This window comes from Microcaecilia unicolor, chromosome 4 (assembly GCF_901765095.1).
Source record: "Microcaecilia unicolor chromosome 4, aMicUni1.1, whole genome shotgun sequence".
NCBI lineage: Eukaryota > Metazoa > Chordata > Amphibia > Gymnophiona > Siphonopidae > Microcaecilia > Microcaecilia unicolor.
Genome location: NC_044034.1, coordinates 27,946,194 through 27,966,857, shown reverse-complemented (window position 1 = coordinate 27,966,857; position 20,664 = coordinate 27,946,194). Strand labels below are relative to the sequence as shown.

Below are 20,664 nucleotides of genomic sequence, written 5' to 3'. Positions count from 1 at the left end.
CTAGGTCATTTATAAATACATTAAAAAGCAACGGACCCAGCACAGACCCCTGCGGGACCCCACTAACTACCCTCCTCCACTGAGAATACTGGCCACGCAATCCTACTCTCTGCTTCCTATCTTTCAACCAGTTCTTAATCCATAATAATACCCTACCTCCGATTCCATGACTCTGCAATTTCTTCAGGAGTCTTTCGTGCGGCACTTTGTCAAACGCCTTCTGAAAATCCAGATATACAATATCAACCGGCTCCCCATTGTCCACATGTTTGCTTACCCCCTCAAAAAAATGCATTAGATTGGTGAGGCAAGACTTCCCTTCACTAAATCCGTGCTGACTTTGTCTCATCAGTCCATGTTTTTGTATATGCTCTGCAATTTTATTCTTAATAATAGCCTCCACCATCTTGCCCGGCACCGACGTCAGACTCACCGGTCTATAATTTCCCGGATCTCCTCTAGAACCCTTCTTAAAAATCGGAGTAACATTGGCTACCCTCCAGTCTTCCGGTACTACACTCGATTTTAGGGACAGATTGCATATTTCTAACAGTAGCTCCGCAAGTTCATTTTTTAGTTCTATTAATACTCTGGGATGAATACCATCAGGTCCCGGTGATTTACTACTCTTCAGCTTGCTGAACTGACCCATTACATCCTCCAAGGTTACAGAGAATTTGTTTAGTTTCTCCGACTCCCCCGCTTCAAATATTCTTTCCGGCACCGGTGTCCCCCCCAAATCCTCCTCGGTGAAGACCGAAGCAAAGAATTCATTTAATTTCTCCGCTACGGCTTTGTCCTCCTTGATCGCCCCTTTAACACCATTTTCGTCCAGCGGCCCAACCGACTCTTTGGCCGGTTTCCTGCTTTTAATGTATCTAAAAAAATTTTTACTATGTATTTTTGCTTCCAACGCTAATTTCTTCTCAAAGTCCTTTTTTGCCCTCCTTATCTCCGCTTTGCATTTGGCTTGGCATTCCTTATGATCTATCCTGTTACTTTCAGTTGGTTCTCTTCTCCACTTTCTGAAGGATTGTTTTTTGGCTCTAATGATTTCCTTTATCTTACTGTTTAGCCACGCCGGCTGACGTTTAGTCTTTTTTCCCTTTTTTCTAATACGTGGAATATATTTGTCCTGAACCTCCAGGATGGTGTTTTTAAACAGCATCCACGCCTGATGCAAGTTTTTTACTCTGCGAGCTGCTCCTTTCAGTCTTTTTTTCACCATTTTTCTCATTTTGTCGTAATCACCTTTTCTATAGTTAAACGCTAGCGTACTTGATTTCCTAGTTTCACTTCCTTCAATGCCAATATCAAAACCGATCATATTATGATCACTGTTATCAAGCGGCCCTCGTATCGTTACCCCCTGCACTAGATCGTTTCCCTTCGCCCCTCCCTCCTTCCCTCCCTGTGTCCCGCCCTCACAGAATTTACTCAGACGACGGCGGGACAGGGAGGGAAGGAGGGAGGCCCGAAGGGAAGCGATCATCTGTTGCCTCTGCTGCAGCGCCTTCACACGGAGGTGAAAGGAGCTGTGAGGGGCCGAACCCCCTCCAAGCCCCCACCGTCGCAGCACATCCCACCCCGCCCCCTCCGAGTCCAACCGACAACGTTCACAGCTTCTCCTACCACAAACAGGTGAGCCTATTTAGTTCCCTGTAAACAAGGAAGGCAATTTGTTTGATCTCTATTTCCACTGTCCCGAGCAGCCGTCATTGCTATACACTCAAAATAAAGCAACCAAACATATGAGCTGCTGCATCCAGGTAGTCGTTCTTTATTATTGCTTCATCTGTAACAACTGTGAAGGTGTTTCATTTGCGCCCCCCCCCCCCCCCCCCCCCAAACATTCACACACACACTCTCTCTAACACACACAAAAACAAAAAACCTACTGGTAGCCACCAAAACCACAACCGGAAGGATCCCTCACTTTCAAACCATCACCCCAGGAACGCAGACCCCCCCCCCCCCTTCAAAACTCCCTCACCACTCCCTCACAGTTCACCACCCCCTCCCCCTAACATTCTCACTCACACACACCATCACACCCTCCCAACTAGCCTACCACGCCCACCCCTCCCTTTCCCACCCCTCAAACAACATTCTGACAACAAAAACACAATATCTATCACACACAGAAAAACACTTCACTAATGACAACAAGCCACAACACAACCTGAAGGCGGTGGGCCACCACAACCAGGCGGCGGCCGACCACAAGGCCCTGGAGAACACCTGGAAACTTATGCACAAACTGGTGAGTTGCAGCGCAGTGGGAGAGGGGAGGGAGGACGGCCTGCAAATTGGACGACAAGAAAGGGGGCCGTAGGACTCGGAGGGGACAGAGGAAGACAGCGAAGGGGGGGGGGAACAATCTTGCTAGCGCCCGTTTCATTTCATACAGAAACGGGCCTTTTTACTAGTGTCTGATAAAATTGAGAGGGTTGTTTTTTTTCTGGATACTAGTCAGCTACTCTGAACTTTCCTTATGTGTTGTTTTCTTGGATTATATTGAGCAGGAGTAGGTGGCTGTTCTGGGGTGTATTTTCCTCCGTACTTTCCTCTGTACTTGAATGTTTGTTCTTACCTCAAGATGTTTAAGTTTTTGTTGGAAAATGTTGATGTTTTTGTTGGAAAATTTTATCTAGATAAGTGTAAAAAAAAAATACCAAACATGTTTATATGTTTGACAAATGTACAACAGTAACAACTCAACCCTTTCCAACATGTAGCTGTGGTGTTTGTTTTAACCCAAACAAATAACTGCCATCTAATTGTGGAGTGCATTGTTTTTATGCCCAGTGGTCCCAGGGCCTGACAATAACTCTCTCTACCTATTTTATGAATTATGTTTTAATAAAATTGTTTTTACAATGAATAGTTGGTGAGAGGTGTAATCTTATGGCAGTTTGAACACTAAACTAGGAATCAGGTGAAAAATGGTTCACGCTATCTGTGTGTTTTCAGTCATTTTACTTGTTTTGTGCTTACAACTCATAATTACAATGAATTTCAACTTCCTGAAGTAGACAAACATGGCTGTGACAGATTAAATAATAACAAGGTAGAACTGGCTGTGACCTTTGTTAGTGTTCAGTTTGGCAGCATCTCGCTGTCATAAAAAATATGAATGTTAGCACTTTACAAAGTGTGGACATGCAACTGAGAGCTGTAGTTTGAACTAATAGAACAAGTTATACGCTAAACAGAGGTTCTCAATTGCTATGTAGATGATGAAACCTAAAACTATTCTTTTTTGTTTGTTTGTTTGTTTGTTTAACACTATCTTTTTTTGGGTTAGTGCTAGTGCTCTGGAACTCTTTGCCGGAGGATGTAGTAACAGCGGTTAGCATATCTGGGTTTAAAAAAGGTTTGGACAAATTCCTGGAGGAAAAGTCCATATAGTCTGCCACTGAGACAGACATGGGAGAAACCACTGCTTGCCCTGGGATTGTTAGCATTGAATGTTGCTATTTTCTGAGATTCTGAATGGGATCTTGTTACTCTTTAGGATTCCGGAATCTTGCAGTTCTTTCGGATCCTACATGGAATGTTGCCACAATTTGGGTTTCTGCCAAGTATTTGTGATCTGGCTTGGTCACTGTTAGAAACAAGATACTGGGCTAGATGGACCATTGGTCTGACCCAGTGTGGCAACTCTTATGTTCTTATCAGAAAGTGGTTGAGAGATATTTATTTATTTATTTGTTGCATTTGTATCCCACCTTATCCCACTTCTTTGCAGGCTTAAAGTGGCTTACAATACATCATGAGTTGTGGAAGAATGTTAGTAGATACATATTTGGTATTACAGAATCTTAGTCGGCATGATGTTAATAAAAACAAACTAAAAGCAGTTATAGTATACCAGTAAAAAAGGCCCGTTTCTGTTAGAAATGAAACGGGCGCTAGCAAGGTTTTCCTCGTAGTGTGTATGTTTGAGAGTGTGTGTGTGTGAGATTGACTGTGTGAGAGAGAGTGAATGTGCGAGTGTTTGTATGTGACAGAGAGAGACTGAGACTGGGTGCGAGTGTGTCCGTGAGAGAGAGAGTGTGTGTGTGGCTCAGAGTGTGTGGCAGGGGCCCCTCCTTCCCCCCTCCATCCTTCCGAATTCCAGGATCATTCCCCTTCCCTCCCTCCGAGTTTCTCCCCGACGTACAGGGCTATATGTGCAGTTACTCCAGGCTGGACTTAAAAACCTCCTTGAACTTGATACTGCAAAACCTGGCATCGTCTGTCCCAGGTAGGAGAAGTTCAGAGAACAGTTCTGCTGGCCCATCTGTGTCTGTTGTGAGTAGAAGAACCTTTCTTGTGCTCCGATCTTCAGCTCAGGCAATTCTTTGTTCTGAGGATCCAGTTGTTTATTAAAAGTTTGTGACTCGGTCCCGTTTAGCATAGTGAGAGAACAGAAGTGGCTGTAGAATGTGGGTGTAGTGCTCCCATTGACAGCCAGCAGCACAGAAAAAGAAACGATTAGGAGTAGAGGATGTGTGAAGAAGAGAAGATCTGCAGCTGACTGTGTGTCAGGACCAAAACTGTCTCCCAGCCTTCTTTTGCCATTAGCATCACAAGTGATCAAAGTTTATGTATAGGTACAGAGAAAAAAACGGAAACAATAGAATTCCCCTCACCAGTTAGCCAAAGTCCCTGCAGAGGTGTGGTCGACCTTTTTTTTTTTTGCCCTTTTGATTAGTTTCAGGAGTCCTCTGACTGCTCCTCCCCGTCATTCAACCTGCACCATGCTCTCTTCTAGTAGCTTAGCTGAACCCCTCCTGTTGTTGTTGAAAGAAACTGGCTCGCCCTGAAGGAGGACAGAGCTTATTGATTGGCTGATTCCTGTTAGTAGGTGGGTCCTATCTTAGCATTTTGCTACGACTGTTCAAGTGTCCTTCTATGAAACAGCACGCCCTCAACAACGACGGGCTTTTAGATTGTCTGGTTGCTGAGGAGGAAGGTCTTATTGTAACAGTAGTAAAAGAGGGCGGGGCCCGGAGCGATTCCCCCCCCCCCCCCCGCCTCTCTGCCTCCCTCCCTGCCAACCCGGAGCGATTTTGGTGGCTTCACCACCACGAACCTTCGAACCTTTTTGAAGGAAGTCAGGGCTTGGCTTCACTGACGTCAGTGTCCTCAGAACGTTGAGGGTGAGTTTTATTATAGTAGATAAGCAGTTCCTTGTCATCAAGCAGATGAAGCCATTACGTATGGGTTGTGTCCATCAACCAGCAGGGGGAGATAGAGAGCCCTCAACTTTTCACAGTGCCTCATGGCCAGCCAGCTCCACTGCCTCTTCAGTATTCTCCATCTCCCCAAGCAGGGTGGCTGCAGCTTCTTTGAGCTCCATCAAAAATCTGCCTGGGGGTTACTCCTGGCTTGCCAGTTGTTAGCCGGGGTGTTAGAGGCTATAGCAGCTTCACTTTGAAGGCACATAGGTCTGTCCTTTCCCACTCAGTGGATGCAGCCACATTGGTTCGCCTTTCCCTGCCTTTCCCACTCATCTGAGCCTCCGGAGTTCTTATTACCTCTGCTTTCCTCACAGTGTTAAAAAAAAAAATGGAACAGAGGTTTTCCTTTGATTCTTCTATGGGACCGGAGCTGTGATACTCGGTCCGGTGAGGTAAGAGTGTTTTCTAACTCCTCTGTGGTGGGCCCGCGATCGGGGCGTTTTTGGCGTGAAGCCGCCATTTTGAATTTTCTCACCATTTTCGGCGATGGCTGCAGAGAATGTAAAGCGGTGTTCCCGGTGTGGCAAGCGCAAATCAGCAGTGGGGCTCTGTAAATCGTGCTGTACAGGCGTCAGAGCCGGCCCGAGCATGGCGAGCGATGATTCTTCCCGCTCAGAGCTGGCAGCGGACGCCATTTTGAATTCTCCGCATGGCGCGGCCTCCGTAGAGACGGAGAGCCCTGAGCCCCGGGGGGGGGGGGGGGACCTCGAATTGAGGCTATTCAGGGAGCGGCTAGCCCCGGACGGGATCTGGGTGCCCAGGGCGAGTTTTTCTTCCCTGATTTTGTGTTATTGCATAAAGCATACATGCTGAAAAGAGCTCTCCCTCAAGGGTCGTCTGAGGCCCCTTCTATTGCCCCCCCCCCCCCCCCCCGGTGGATTCTGGCCTGGGACTGCACGCTGAGGCTATTTTCCCTGATAATTGGCATAAAGAAAAGCGTAGAAGGGCTAATTCCCCTTCAGATTGTGGTGCACCTCCTTTTTCCCCCTTGTGGTCGGGCTGTGAGAATTCGGAGAGTTCTGGCAGGCCTTCGTGGTCTGAGGAGCCAGAGTCAGGTGCAGAATTACCACAGGATCTGGATGATCCCTCCGCGGTGAGGTTTTTCCACCGTGATGAGCTGCCAGCGCTGATTTCAGATGCCCTACAGGTCCTTTCTATTGAAGAGCCTGACAGTGGCACGGCCTCCTCTGTGAATCCTAGGATGGCTAGTTCCAAAAAGCCTGCTCGAGCCTTTCCTTTGCATGACTCCATCCAAGAGCTTATTTCCACTCAGTGGGCTGACACCGAGGGACCTTTGAAAGTTTCCAGGGCTATGGGGCAATTATACCCTCTGCGTGAGGAGCATTTGGCTCGCTTTGCAAGGCCTAAAGTAGATGCCCTAGCCACTGCGGTGACAAAGAGAACTACCCTCCCTGTGGAAGGAGGAGTTGCCCTGAAGGATATACAAAACCATAGGCTGGAAGCAGCACTTAAACGGTCCTTTGAAATTGCAGGTCTTACTGTTCGGGCGTCTGCATGCAGTTGTTATGCTGCTAGAGCCTGCCTGGCGTGGGTGCAACAGGCAGTGGAACAGCCCGGAGATGGATCGGAGCCTTTCTCGGATGTGGCTCCGCAGCTGGAGTCGGCCTTGTCCTTTTTGGCTGATGCCCTTTATGATATTGTCAGAGCTTCGGCTAAACAAATGGCAGTAGCAGTGGCGGCTCGCCGTCTTATTTGGCTACGACATTGGGCAGCGGACATGGCCTCTAAGGAAAGGTTGGTGAAGTTGCCCTTTCAAGGCCTTCTTCTATTTGGTGAGGAGTTGGAAAAAAAAATTGTTAAAGGCCTGGGAGATCCTAAACCCCAGCGCTTGCCCGAAGATAGGCCGAGGCCTTCCTCCAAGGGCCAGGCAGTCCACTCCTCTTATAGACCTCGCTTCCGTGAAGCTAGAAGGTACCGCCCGGGGTGTTCTGCTGGGTTCACTTCTCGTGCCCGTTTTTCAGCAGAGGAACTCCTTTCGCTCGGACAAGCGTTCCGCAGCCACTGGCTCTAGGCCTGGAGTTCAGGGGCAACCCTCTCAATGATGGTGCGCTGGCCCCCTCCTCGCTTCCTGTCATCGGAGGACGTCTTTGCCGAGGAGTGGGCCAATATTTCCTCAGATCAGTGGGTTCTGGACCTGATCAGAGATGGCTACAGAATAGAATTCAATGCCCCAGTAAGAGACGTGTTTGTGGAGTCCCGATGCGGTTCTGCTGCCAAATGGGCGGCAGTAGAGGAGACTTTGCAAAGTCTGATTCAGTTAGGGGCCGTGTCCCCAGTACCTCCCGCCGAACACGGCTACGGCCGATACTCCATCTACTTTGTGGTGCTGCGAAAAGGTGGGTCTTTTCGCCCTATTCTGGACTTAAAAGAATTAAACAAGTCCCTGAGAGTGCGGCATTTCCACATGGAAACCCTGCGCTCCGTCATTGCTGCGGTACAGACAGGAGAGTTTCTCACATCTGTAGACCTGAAAGAAGTTTACTTGCACATACCAATTTGGCCCCCGCACCAGAAGTTTCTGAGGTTTGCGGTGTTGGGAAAACATTTCCAGTTCCGGGCCTTGCCTTTTGGCCTCGCCACAGCTCCCCGAACCTTTTCGAAGGTAATGGTGGTAGTAGCTGCTTTGCTCAGGCGAGAAGGTATCAGGGTTCACCCGTACCTAGACGACTGGCTCATCAGAGCAGTCTCTGTAACAGAGAGCTATCAAGCTACAGCCAGAGTGATCTCAGTACTTCAATCTCTAGGCTGGGTCGTCAATATGGCCAAAAGTCACCTGACCCCCTCGCAATCTCTAGAATATTTGGGAGCCAGGTTCGACACAGGCTCGGGCTATGTATACCTACCCATGCTAAGGCGGTGCAAGCTTCAGAATCAGGTCCGTCTGCTCCTGAGGATGCCCCGCCCACGAGCTTGGGACATTGTCCAGCTGCTTGGATCAATGACGGCCACCATGGAACTGGTGCCCTGGGCGAGAGCGCACCTGAGACCTCTACAGTATTCCCTACTTCAAAGATGGTCTCCAGTGTCTCAGGATTATCAATGCAGACTTTCTTGGCTCCCTGCGGCCCGACTCAGCATGGAGTGGTGGCTCTCAGACAGCATGCTGCGGCGAGGAATGCCGCTGGCGCTCCCCGATTGGTGTCTAGTAGTGACAGATGCCAGCCTGAAGGGATGGGGCGCACATTGCAAGGGGAAGCATGCCCCAGGGTCTATGGACACCCGAGGAGTCGGAGTGGTCCATCAACCACCTGGAGTTGAAAGCGGTGTTTCAGGCGCTTCTGGCCTTTCAAGTGACCCTGGAAGGATTGGCTGTCAGAGTGATGTCGGACAACACGACAGCAGTGGCCTATATAAATCGACAAGGCGGCACTCAGTGCAGAGCACTTGCCGCGCAGGCTGAACAGATGTGCCACTGGGCCGAGCTGCATCTTCAGTTTCTGTCAGCAGCTCACATTGCAGGTCAGAGCAACGTGCAAGCCGATTATCTAAGCAGGCATCAGATCGATCCAGCGGAGTGGGAACTAGCAGACGAAGTATTCCTGCAGATCTGTGCCAAATGGAGCAAGCCCATGATGGATCTTAATGCGACAAGTTCAAATGCCAAAGTCCCGTGCTTCTTCAGCAGATGGAGAGATCCTCGCTCGGCGGGGTTGGATACCTTGACTCAGCCCTGGCCTCCAGGCCTACTATATGTGTTCCCTCCATGGCCCTTGATAGGGCGCTTGCTCCTGCGGATTCGGCTGCACCCAGGAGAAGTGGTCCTCATCGCCCCGAATTGGCCCAGGAGGCCTTGGTATGCGGACCTCCGACAGATGTTAGTGGAGGCTCCCCTTCCTTTACCTCTGGTACCGAACCTGTTGTCACAGGGCCCGGTAGCCATGGAGGACGCCTGCCGCTTTGGCCTTATGGCATGGCGATTGAGAGGGCGCAATTGAGGGACAAAGGCTATTCAAACAGTCATTTCCACTCTCCTGCAGGCCCGCAAGCGTTCCACTTCCGTGGCTTATGCCAGGATTTGGCGCCAGTTTGAGTCTTGGTGTGCTTCAAAAGCGATCACACCCATGCGGGCTCCTGTCTCGCCGATTCTGGACTTTTTGCAGGATGGTGTACAAATAGGCTTGGCCTATAATTCCCTGCGGGTGCAAGTGGCAGCGTTGGCCTCCCTTCGTGGTAAGGTTGAAGGCGTGTCTTTAGCTGCTCATCCAGATGTGGCACAGTTTCTTAGTGGGGTGCTTTGGCTCCGGTGTTCCGTGCGAGCACCCTGTCCAGTTTGGAACCTGGGGCTAGTTTTGAAGGCCCTGCAGGCTTCTCCTTTTGATCCGCTTCGGCAAGCATTAGAGAAAGATTTGACACTAAAGGCCGTTTTTTTTGTGGCCATTACTTCGGCGAGACGGGTGTCAGAGCTCTAGGCGCTGTCCTGTAGAGACCCATTTCTGCAATTCTCAGAGTCCGGGGTCACGGTTCGGACCATGCCTTCCTTCATGCCTAAGATGGTTTCAGCGTTTCACCTAAACCAGCCTATTTTCTTGCCCTCCTTTGGTAAGGAGGAGTTTCCAGAATCTTTTGGGCAGTTGCACCTGTTGGATGTGCGCAGGACTCTGCTGCAGTATCTGCGAGTTACTATCTCTTTCAGGATCTATGATCATCTGTTTGTTTTGCTATCAGGTCCTCGCAGAGGGTCTCCAGCGTCTAAAGCCACTATTGCCCGCTGGCTCAAAGAAACCTTTTCAGCTTATCTGCATGCCGGCCGGTCTCCGCCTGTAGCCTTTAAGGCGCATTCTACCAGAGCGATTTCTTCCTCTTGGGCTGAAACTGGAGCACTCTCTCGTCAAGAGATATGCAGTCCAGCAACATGGGCTTCTAAGCTCTCTTTTGCCTGACATTACAGGCTCGATGTGCGTTTTGGAGCACAAGTGCTAGCGCGTGGTGTGACCTGTTCCCACCCTATATAGGGATTGCTTTGTTACATCCCACACGTAATGGCTTCATCTGCTTGATGACAAGGAAGGGAAAATTAGGTTCTTACCTTGGTAATTTTCTTTCCTTTAGTCATAGCAGATGAAGCCATGAGCCCTCCCTGTATGATTGTCTGTATGTTGTGAATCTGTTTCAGGTTCTGTTCTTGTTTCCTGAAGTTCCTTCCTTGGGAGAAAGTTGGAAAACAGTCTTCAGGATTCATGTTCACTTATAGGAGGATGAGTCCATTCCTTCCAGTTTGTTTTTGAGGATGAGTTTATTCCCTCCAGGAGGTTGCGTGTATCCCCTCCAGTTATACAATAAGGAGGACGAGTTTATTCCCTCCAGGAGGATGTGTTCATGCTCTCCTTTTGAGTTCATGCCCTTGTTAAGGGGCCATCGTTCGCTGTGAGGAAAGTTCATGTTATTCCCATTGCGGTTTGCCATACTGCTTTGGAAGCTTCAAATACTGAAGAGGCAGTGGAGCTGGCTGGCCATGAGGCACTGTGAAAAGTTGAGTGCTCTCTATCTCCCCCTGCTGGTTGATGGACACAACCCATACGTAGTGGCTTCATCTGCTATGACTAAAAGAAAATTACCAAGGTAAAAAACTAATTTTCCCTTAAGTTAGAAACAGAGAAATATGATGGCAGATAAAGGCCAAATGGCCTGTCCACTTCCCATTCCCGTTAATCCTTGGATCCCTTTTCCTAAGGGATCCCACATGCTTGTCCCATGCTTTCTTAAACTCTGACACAGTCCTCGTCTCCACAGCCTCCACCAGGAGGCCATTCCACGCTTCTACCACCCTTTCCGTAAATGAATACTTTCTTAGATTCCTCCTAAGCCTATTTCTTCTTAACTTCATTGTATGCCCCCTCGTTCCAGAGTTTTCCTTCATTTGAAAAAGGCTCTCTTCCTTACATTAATGCTCCTGAGATATTTAAACGTTTCTATCATATCTCCTCTTTCCCTCCTCTCTTCCAGCGTTCTCCTCTTTCCCTCCTCTCTTCCAGCGTATACATGTTGAGGTTAATAACCTCTCCTTATATGTTATGTCCAAGACCGTTTATCAATTTTGTAGCCACCCTCTGAACTGACTTATCCTGTTTATAGCTTTCCATAGGTGCGGTCTCCAGAATAGCACACAGTACTCTAAGTGGGGCCTCACCAGAGACTTATACAAGGGCACCATCACCTCTTTCTTCCTGTTGGTCATCCCTCTCCTTATGCACCCAAGCATCCTTCTGGCTTTGACCATCAATTTTTCTACCTGCTTGGCCACTTTAAGGTCATCAGACACAATCACCCCCAAATCTCTTTCTTCCTTTGTACACTGAAGAACTTCACCCCCTATATTGTACTGTTTCCTCGGATTCTTGTGACCCAAGTGCATGACCTTGCATTTTTTAACATTAAATCTTAGTTGCCAAATATTGGACCATTCCTCAAGTTTCGCTGTCCTTCCTCATGTCATCCACACCTTCCGGGGTGTCCACTCTGTTGCAGAGTTTGGTATCATCTGCGAAGAGACAAACCTTACCAGACAGCTCTTCTGCAATATCACTCACAAAGATAGTGCAAAGGGACACTCGAGTCTTTGGTGTCTTTTAGGGATGTGCACAGGCAAAACATTTTCAGTTTATGGATGTTTTGGCTTGTCCTGAAAGTTCAGGCATTTTTTTGTTCACATTCATTGAATGAAAAATCTTTAATACATACTGGTTGTGCAATATATAGATTAATCTTTAGATAAGTACACTTGGATCTGTTGCACTTACTAACAAACCAAATTTGGGCTAATATACATCTCTAGTTTCTTGTCTTGCTTTGGCAGTTTTTGGCTTTAACTTCACTGTATGTGATCCAAAATAATTGCACAATTTATCCCACTACAGTCTGCTTTGAATGATGACATGCTTTATCTACTGGTTATTGGTTGGAATGAGCAGTGCTTTATTCCTTGTTGAGTACACTTGGTACTGTATTCTTTTGAAGATTTTGTAGATGCATCATTACAAAACTATTTTTATTTAAAATGGTATATTTGGTTTTATAATATGCCACACTTTTTTCTATAGTAGTTAAGTGCATTACATATTAAATGTTCAATCTGTTTACCTATACAGGCAGTATTAGGATATTAGTGATCTCTAGTACATAAGGAGTGGAGGAGTGGCTTAGTGGTTAAGCAACAGTCTTGACATCCAGATGTGGCCGGTTCAAATCCCGCTGCTGCTCCTTGTGACCTTGGCCAAGTCACTTAACCCTCCATTGCCTCAGGTACAAACTTAGATTGTGAGCCCTCCAGGGACAGAGAAACACCCAGTGTACCTGAATGTAAATCACCTTGAGATACTACTGAAAAAGGTGTGAGCAAAATCTAAATAAATAATGAAATATACTGTTCAACAGTAACTGTTCTAATGGAGTGGTTTTGTCACACACATTACATACTATTCAGAATCTGTTCCATTGTACCACATACAATTGTTTCTATTTTATAAGCTTTAATAGAGAATGTTAAACGGGAAGGTACATATCCAACATTAGATATGTGGTAGTGTACATAGCAAAACTGCTCAGAAGTTGTTAATTCACACCCTTTAGTACGGAGTACTACAAGCTGCCCGTTAATATGTAAACTGCCTTGATTGTACCACAGAGAGGCAGTATATAAAAATATAATAAACATAAACTTAAGCATGAAAGATAGTATCTGTTAAAGCACTGTGCCATGCTCTTGAAACATGAATTCAACATCTTCCTATGCTATCACCTCTGACATTAGACAAGTCACTTTTCTTCCTGTGCCTCAGTGTATGCAGATATAACTAGGTAATTGTAGAATTGTATCTCATGTTATTCTTGCCTCCTTCACTACACCATATGGTTCTCCCAAACTTTCCACACCAGAGATGACTTCATATGTGTTTTTTAAATACTAAAATAAGGGAAAACCAAAGATCAAATAGGATCTGTGGTACTAGGTAGCTTATATAGATTTTGTGGCCCATATCTTCCTTTCTATAGAAATTTTAAAATACATTGAGATTCTGATTTCATGAAAGGTGATGCATAAATGAAAATGATGTATTGAACTCAGCACATGCACATTTATTATCATGATCTTTAAGAAGCATACTGTTGCAGAAGCATCCTGATAATAGTTCACTTAATATGCCATCAGTGTAACACAGCATTAAGAGTTTATCAGTGTAATCTTCTATAATACTTGAATAAATTCTGGTCATAGCACACAATGGATTTGTCAGTTCCAAGTAAATATATAATTATGAAAAGATTGTGGTTTTTTTTTCTTTCTGTCCTTAGTAACGGCCACTCTTTTTGCTGATGTCTGACAAAGGCATGGAAATTGAAGACAAGCCTCCAGCTCCTCCAATGAGAAACACCAGCACTTTTATTGGAGCTGGCATTAAAGACTCCGGAACTTTAAACCATAGCTCAAAACCGCTGCCTCCTAACCCTGAGGAAAAGAAGAAAAAGGACAGATCCATCCGATCCCTGTTACCAGGCACAGGAGATAAAGGTACGAGACTAATATTTCGCTTTAGATGAATGTTTTCGTGTCATCCTGCAATATCTAAAAGCTACACTTTTTGCTAGTGTCTCAAATATTAGCCACTGATCCAGTGCATATGCAGAAAGCTAAAGAGCTTATTTTGTTACCTATATTAAGGAACCCAGTGGGTAGCTTGAATATGATCTTAATGAGGTCCAAAGGCCTTAACCAGCCATTTTACATCACTCCACATGAACAGGAAATAGAGAACCTGTGCTTCCAGAACAGATAAGTACATAAGTAATGCCATACTGGGAAAAGACCAAGGGTCCATCGAGCCCAGCATCTTGTCCACGACAGCGGCCAATCCAGGCCAAGGGCACCTGGCAAGCTTCCCAAACGTACAGACATTCTATACATGTTATTCCTGGGATTTTGGATTTTTCCAAGTCCATTTAGTAGCGGTTTATGGACTTGTCCTTTAGAAAACCGTCCAACCCCTTTTTAAACTCTGCTAAGCTAACCGCCTTCACCACATTTTCCGGCAATGAATTCCAGAGTTTAATTACACGTTGGGTGAAGAAATATTTTCTCCGATTTGTTTTAAATTTACTACACTGTAGTTTAATCGCATGCCCCCTAGTCCTAGTATTTTTGGAAAGCGTGAACAGACGCTTCACATCCACCTGTTCCACTCCACTCATTATTTTATATACCTCTATCATGTCTCCCCTCAGCCGTCTCTTCTCCAAGCTGAATAGCCCTAGCCTCCTTAGTCTTTCTTCATAGGGAAGTCGTCCCATCCCCGCTATCATTTTAGTCGCCCTTCGCTGCACCTTTTCCAATTCTACTATATCTTTCTTGAGATGCGGCGACCAGAATTGAACACAATACTCAAGGTGCGGTCGCACCATGGAGCGATACAACGGCATTATAACATCCTCACACCTGTTTTCCATACCTTTCCTAATAATACCCAACATTCTATTCGCTTTCCTAGCCGCAGCAGCACACTGAGCAGAAGGATTCAGTGTGTTATCGACGACGACACCCAGATCCCTTTCTTGGTCCGTAACTCCTAACGTGGAACCTTGCATGACGTAGCTATAATTCGGGTTCTTTCGAGAGACTTTTTCAGCAATGATTTCCTTGTCCTAACTTCTCTGACCTGATTAATCGTGCTGTAACTAATACTGAGTCTGTTGCTTCTTTGATACACTTTTTGGCTTTGCTTGAGTCTCACTGTTTCTGTGAGTATATCAGCACTTGTCACGTGACCTTTGATGTCAGAATTCCCTGGAAAAGTGACTATAAATTTCTGTTATCTGTCGCATTGCGCAGCGGTGAGCATACACAGAACAGACCATGTTCCTTTGAGCTCCTTGAGGTGAATTCCAAGGGGCATTATCAGTATCAATCTGGTGTGGCTTCCCCTTTTCTTCCCAAACTGCTCCTTTTTCTCTGTTTTTGTTTTGAGCCTGGTCTTGTCCATTTTTCTTCAGAATCATTCTGTGTCCATTATGGACTCTTCACAGGCTATCCCAGCGCACTGGGGAGCAGCTAGGGACCTAGCACATACTTCCAAGTTTATTATCCAGATAAGCTGGGCTTACTCTATATAATACTTTAAAATAGTTGTCGGTCAATAAAAATTTAAAAATCAATAGGCCATAATTATAGTTGCTGAAGCACAGGAGGAGCAAGTTCATAAGGATGCAGTCCTCTGATAATCCTAGCTGCAGTATTTTTTTATAGAATCTGCAGCCTTTTCAAAAGATCTTTGTTGAAGATCTGCATAAACAGAGTTGAAATTGTCTAGTATCATTAAGACCATCGTCTGCACTACAGTAACCAAATTTGAATGACAGTCACAATTGTTGTAAAATGCATAGTTATACAAAACGTATTCTGTCTGCTGCGAGTCAAAGTTGGTGATGCAAACTTAAGAGTCAAGCCGCACCCCAAGATCTTTTACATGTCACATACAAATATTATCCAACCAAATATTCATATCCTGTGAAGACCCATGTCCCTGTCCACATTGCTCTATTTTAGATATATTCAACTTTAATTGATGATCCTGAAACTAGTGACATTTCTCAAGCAATGATTCAATTTCCCAAGCCTCATTCCCCTCTTCAGTGGGGCAAAAAAATGTGTACGTCCTCTGCAAACAGGTAATAAGTGCAGCCCGATTCTTTTAACATGTTACCCAAATATATTTAATATGTAATTGCTTTGGCATGCCTCGATACGACCACTGGACTAAAGGACAACATCCAGATCACATCACAGCTCATGAACTGCAATTCCTGGTTGCTGACCCAATCAAATCTGGCCAAAGGTATTCTATTCCAAATTCCTCAAACTCAAATTGTGTTAAAAAAAAAAAAAAAAAAGAAGGGGGGGGGGTCCAAGTTGGGCTGGGAGGCTCATGCAGATAGGCTCCCCACACAGGGTTCACGGTCTTCTGAAGCAAAGCTTCAAGAGAGATAAAACGTCTGGAGCTAAAAGTAGTTTGGAATGGTCTAAAGACTTGTAGATGTCAGTTTTTAAACAAATTCTAGTTTCGAGTGGACAGTCAAGTAATGTTCTTCAGCAAGCAGGGAAGAACAGGATCTTTTGTTTTGGGAAGCGGGTCAGGTTATGGAGCTAAGCCATCTATTATGGGATAAATCGGAGCCTTATTTGTGGTAGAAAGACAACATTCTAGTGGGCAAGCTGAGTTGAGTTCTACAGATACTACTACTGCTAATCATTACTAAAACACTACTAGATGTATGCAGTATTGTACATTACATGTAAGACAGTCCTTTGTTCAACGGAGCTTACAGCAGAGTGGAGGAGTAGCCAAAGGGCTAGTGCAGTGGGCTGAGAACCTGGGAAACTGGACAAGTCATTTACGCCTCCGTTGCCTCAGGTACAAAAACTTAGACTGCGAGGCCACTAGGAACAGAGAAAGTACCTGCATATAATGTAAACTTCTTTGATTGTACCACAGAAAGATAGTATATCAAATCCTATTACACTTTACCCTTTTACAGTGTATTCAGGGGAGAGCAACAGAACAAGTAAGGGATTAGGAAGTTGTTTATTATGGTAATTATTAAAACAGGGGTGCTGAACAGGTGAATAATGGGTTAAGTAAAGCAGCCTCAAAAAAGTGGGGGGTCTTTTTTCTAAGGTGCGCGTGTGCTGGTGTAGGTGTGTGTTTTGGATGCATGTGCATTTCAGCGCACATGTAAAAAATTGGCCAAAAATAGAAGTGCAGCAAAATGAAAATTGGCATATGTCCATTTTGGGTCTGAGACCTTATCGCCACCCATTGACTTAGTGGTAAGGTCTCACACGTTAACCAGGCTGTAATGGCCTACACACGTAGAATGCCTTTTACCGCCCAGTTATCGCCATGTAAAAAATGAAGGGTAATTCCAAGTTGACACACATTGGGTGCACATAGGCAACTATGCAGTTTAGTAAAAGGGCCCCTGGGTTTTTAGTCTAGATTTGAATAGGGCCAGACACAGAACATGACGTACTGTTATAAGAGCAGTTCATCAACAGAGGAGTAGCAAACCAGATCCACTAGTGGGATACCTATATGGTGGATCTCTCCCATGATCAGTTCTGCTCGGGGATAGGGAATTGCAGCAGACAGCCTTGGATGCTTTCTATCTAGATTGAGCGGATGACCTTTATACAGGTATCCTCTAATACCTCTGCTAGCAAATACTGCTAAAACTCAGAAGGGACAGAATTTTGCCTTATTGGCTAACAGGGTAGTTTATTGTGCCTTTCCCTATCATCAAGCCGATCAATCCATAGACTGGTGGGTTGTGTCCATCTACCAGCAGGTGGAGATAGAGAGCAATCTTTTGCCTCCCTATATGTGGTCATGTGCTGCTGAAAATTCCCCAGTATGTTCTCTATCTCAGCAGGTGTGTGATCACACAGCAGCAGCTCTGGCTAGGTCTCCAAGCCTAATTGTTTAGGTTTTGTTGAGTACCTGGGGTTGAGGGCTGTTCGTGAGCAAGTGCAAAGCTGGTGGTGCCAGGTCCCTCCTTTTCTCCCCCCTCCCGCTGGCTCCGTTAAACAAAAAAAAAAATATATATATGTATTTTTAAAAACGTTCAAAAAGGACGTCCATTTGCAGCTGCTTACTGGAACAAGTCGTCGCTGCTCGGAGCAAGAAGCAGGTAATTTTTACCTTTTACTAGCGGGCAGGGGGTTCCCCGAACGGTCTCCACGTGGCTATGGCCTCGGATGGCAAGGGCACGAAAAGACGCTCCCCGGAACACGTTTGCGCGCCTAGCGGGGAAGCGGGGGGATCGATGGTAGAGTCGCCCTTTTTGGGCGCCCTTTCGGAACCGGGAGAGTTCACCGGTTTTTCCTCCAGCGCAGCGGCCTTTCCCGCCTTAGGCGCCCATCCCCCACTGGCCACCCTCCCGGTCGTGACCGGCCACGCAGCTCGGTCGGCTTCTTCTTGGGCCGCCCTCGAGATGGGAGACGTTAACAGCTTGGTCGCCCTTGAATCGGGCGACAGTAAGAAGTCGGCGAAATTAAAACGCCCTTCTTCCTGCGTGGCTCCTTCTCGGAGTTTTGCGCCGGACGCCATTTTGGATGCGCAACACGCCTCTCCCCCGCTACTGGGAGGGCATATGGAGGGCACCTCTAGGGCCGCGGCACAGGCTGCAGAAATGCACAGACTGGGGGGGTTTCTCCCCTGAGTTCATTTTGCTGCTGCATCAGGCCTTTATTATGCAGAACACTGCCCCTGCCCACCTCTCTGATCGGGGTGATGAGGCCTCTATGCTTAAGCGCCCTTGGGTGGATCTTCCACCCTCGGGGGACTCGGTCTCCTCTGATGTGGATGACGGCAGCGTGTCTGAGTTCTCCCATAGATCCTTAGCGGAATCGATGGAAGAGACTGATCCTCGCTCGGATGGAGTGGAGGACCCCTCTGCAGCGCGGCTTTTTCGCTCAGAGGATTTGCCCAACCTGCTTATGCAGGCCATGAGCATTTTGAAGATTGCCTCTCCGGAGGAAGGCTCTCTCTCAGCCTCTACTGGCTCCGCCATTATGCTGGGAACGAAGCGCCCGCCTAGAATCTTCCACGTTCATGAAGCCATGCAGACCTTAATTTCAACACAATGGGATGCCCCTGAGGCGAGCCTGAAAGTAGCCAGGGCTATGTCCCGTCTGTACCCCTTTCCTGATGGGGAACGGGAAGCCTTTGTCTGGCCCACGGTAGATTCCTTAATCACTGCCGTGACTAAGAAAACGGCGCTGCCGGTGGAAGGTGGCGCTGCCCTGAAGGACGCCCAAGACAGGAGAATGGAGGCGGCCTTAAAGTCGTCCTTTGAGGCGGCCGCTCTGAGTTTGCAAGCCTCAGTTTGCGGCTCCTACGTGGCTAGGGCGTGCCTGACTGTTTTGCAGCGGGCTTCCCCCTCGGACCCTTCCTGGCGGGCGGAATGGCCGACCCTGGAGTCGGGTTTGGCCTACTTGGCAGACTTGCTGTATGATGTTTTGAGAGCCTCGGCCAAGGGCATGGCTCAGACAGTCTCTGCGCGGCGGTGGCTCTGGCTTAAGCACTGGTCTGCTGACCATGCCTCTAAATCTTGCCTAGCCAAGTTGCCTTTTAAAGGCAAGCTGCTCTATGGGGACGAGCTGGACAAGATCGTGACGGAGCTCGGCATGTCCAAGGGCAAGAGGTTGCCGGAGGTCAGGACTCGGGCCGGCAGTACCCGTCCTGGTTCTTCTAAGGGCCGATTCCAGGAAGCCCGTCGGTATCGCCCGGGCAAATCGGCCTCCTCTGCCTCCACTTCCTTCAAACGGAACTTCTCCCCCAAGCAGCATTCCTTTCGTAGGGACCGCTGCCCCGGAGGTTTGTCCTCTGGCCCACCCCCAGGGTCGCGTACCCAATGATGGGGACCTGGTCCATGGCCCAGTGCAGATAGGAGGGAGGTTGTCCTCGTTTCTGGGCGAGTGGACCAGGGTAACTTCAGACGCTTGGGTTCTGGAAGTCATCGGAGACGGCTACAAGCTAGAGTTCTGCCGACCTCTAAGAGACGGGTTTGTAAACTCTCCTTGCAAGTCTCAGGTCAAAGCAGCTGCCGTGCAGCAGACTTTGAGCAACCTGATCCGCCTGGGTGCGGTGGTCCCGGTGCCAGTAGATCAGCTTGGCAAGGGGCGCTACTCCATTTACTTTGTGGTGCCAAAGAGAGAAGGATCTGCTCGGCCTATTCTCGACCTCAAAGGAGTCAATCAGGCCTTGAAAGTTCGGCACTTCCGGATGGAGACCCTCCGCTCCGTAATAGCTGCGGTGAAAAAGGGAGAATTCCTGGCCTCCCTGGACATCAAGGAACCTTACTTACATATTCCCATCTGGCCGCCTCATCAGCGCTTTCTGCGCTTTGCAGTGCTGGGCCGACACTTCCAGTTCAGAGCCCTTCCGTTCGGGTTGGCTACGGCTCCGCGGACCTTCTCCAAAGTAATGGTGGTCATTGCAGCCTTCCTCCGCAAGGAGGGAGTGCAAGTCCATCCCTATCTGGACGACTGGCTGATCCGAGGCCCTTCCTATGCGGAGTGCGGGAGAGCTACAGACAGGGTCATTGCTCTTCTGAGCTCCCTGGGATGGATCATCAATTGGGAGAAAAGCTAGCTGCGCCCGACTCAGTCCCTGGAGTATCTGGGAGTTCGATTCGACACCCAAGTGGGCAGAGTGTTCCTGCCGGACAACCGGGGCGTCAAGCTTCAGACCCAGGTGGGCCAGGTCCTAGCCTCCTCAACTCTTCGAGCTTGGGACTATGTGCAGCTGTTGGGCTCCATGACGGCCACGATGGAGGTAGTGCCCTGGGTCAGGGCTCATATGAGACCACTACAGCACTCTCTTCTGCGGTGGTGGACTCCAGTCTCGGAGGATTACGCCGTACGCCT

The 20,664-nt window shown here is 47.5% G+C and overlaps 1 protein-coding gene across 5 annotated transcripts in view; it reads left to right on the top strand.

Moving 5' to 3' along the window:
- PAK1 (p21 (RAC1) activated kinase 1) overlaps positions 1-20,664 on the top strand; it is a 184,353-nt gene that overhangs the window by 35,822 nt on the left and 127,867 nt on the right. For all 5 annotated transcript variants that reach the window (XM_030200071.1, XM_030200072.1, XM_030200073.1 and 2 more), the window contains one exon: positions 13,539-13,755. In XM_030200071.1, the coding sequence (XP_030055931.1) occupies positions 13,560-13,755 (196 nt within the window). In that variant the 5' untranslated portion in view covers positions 13,539-13,559. The remainder of the gene's footprint in view (positions 1-13,538; positions 13,756-20,664) is intronic.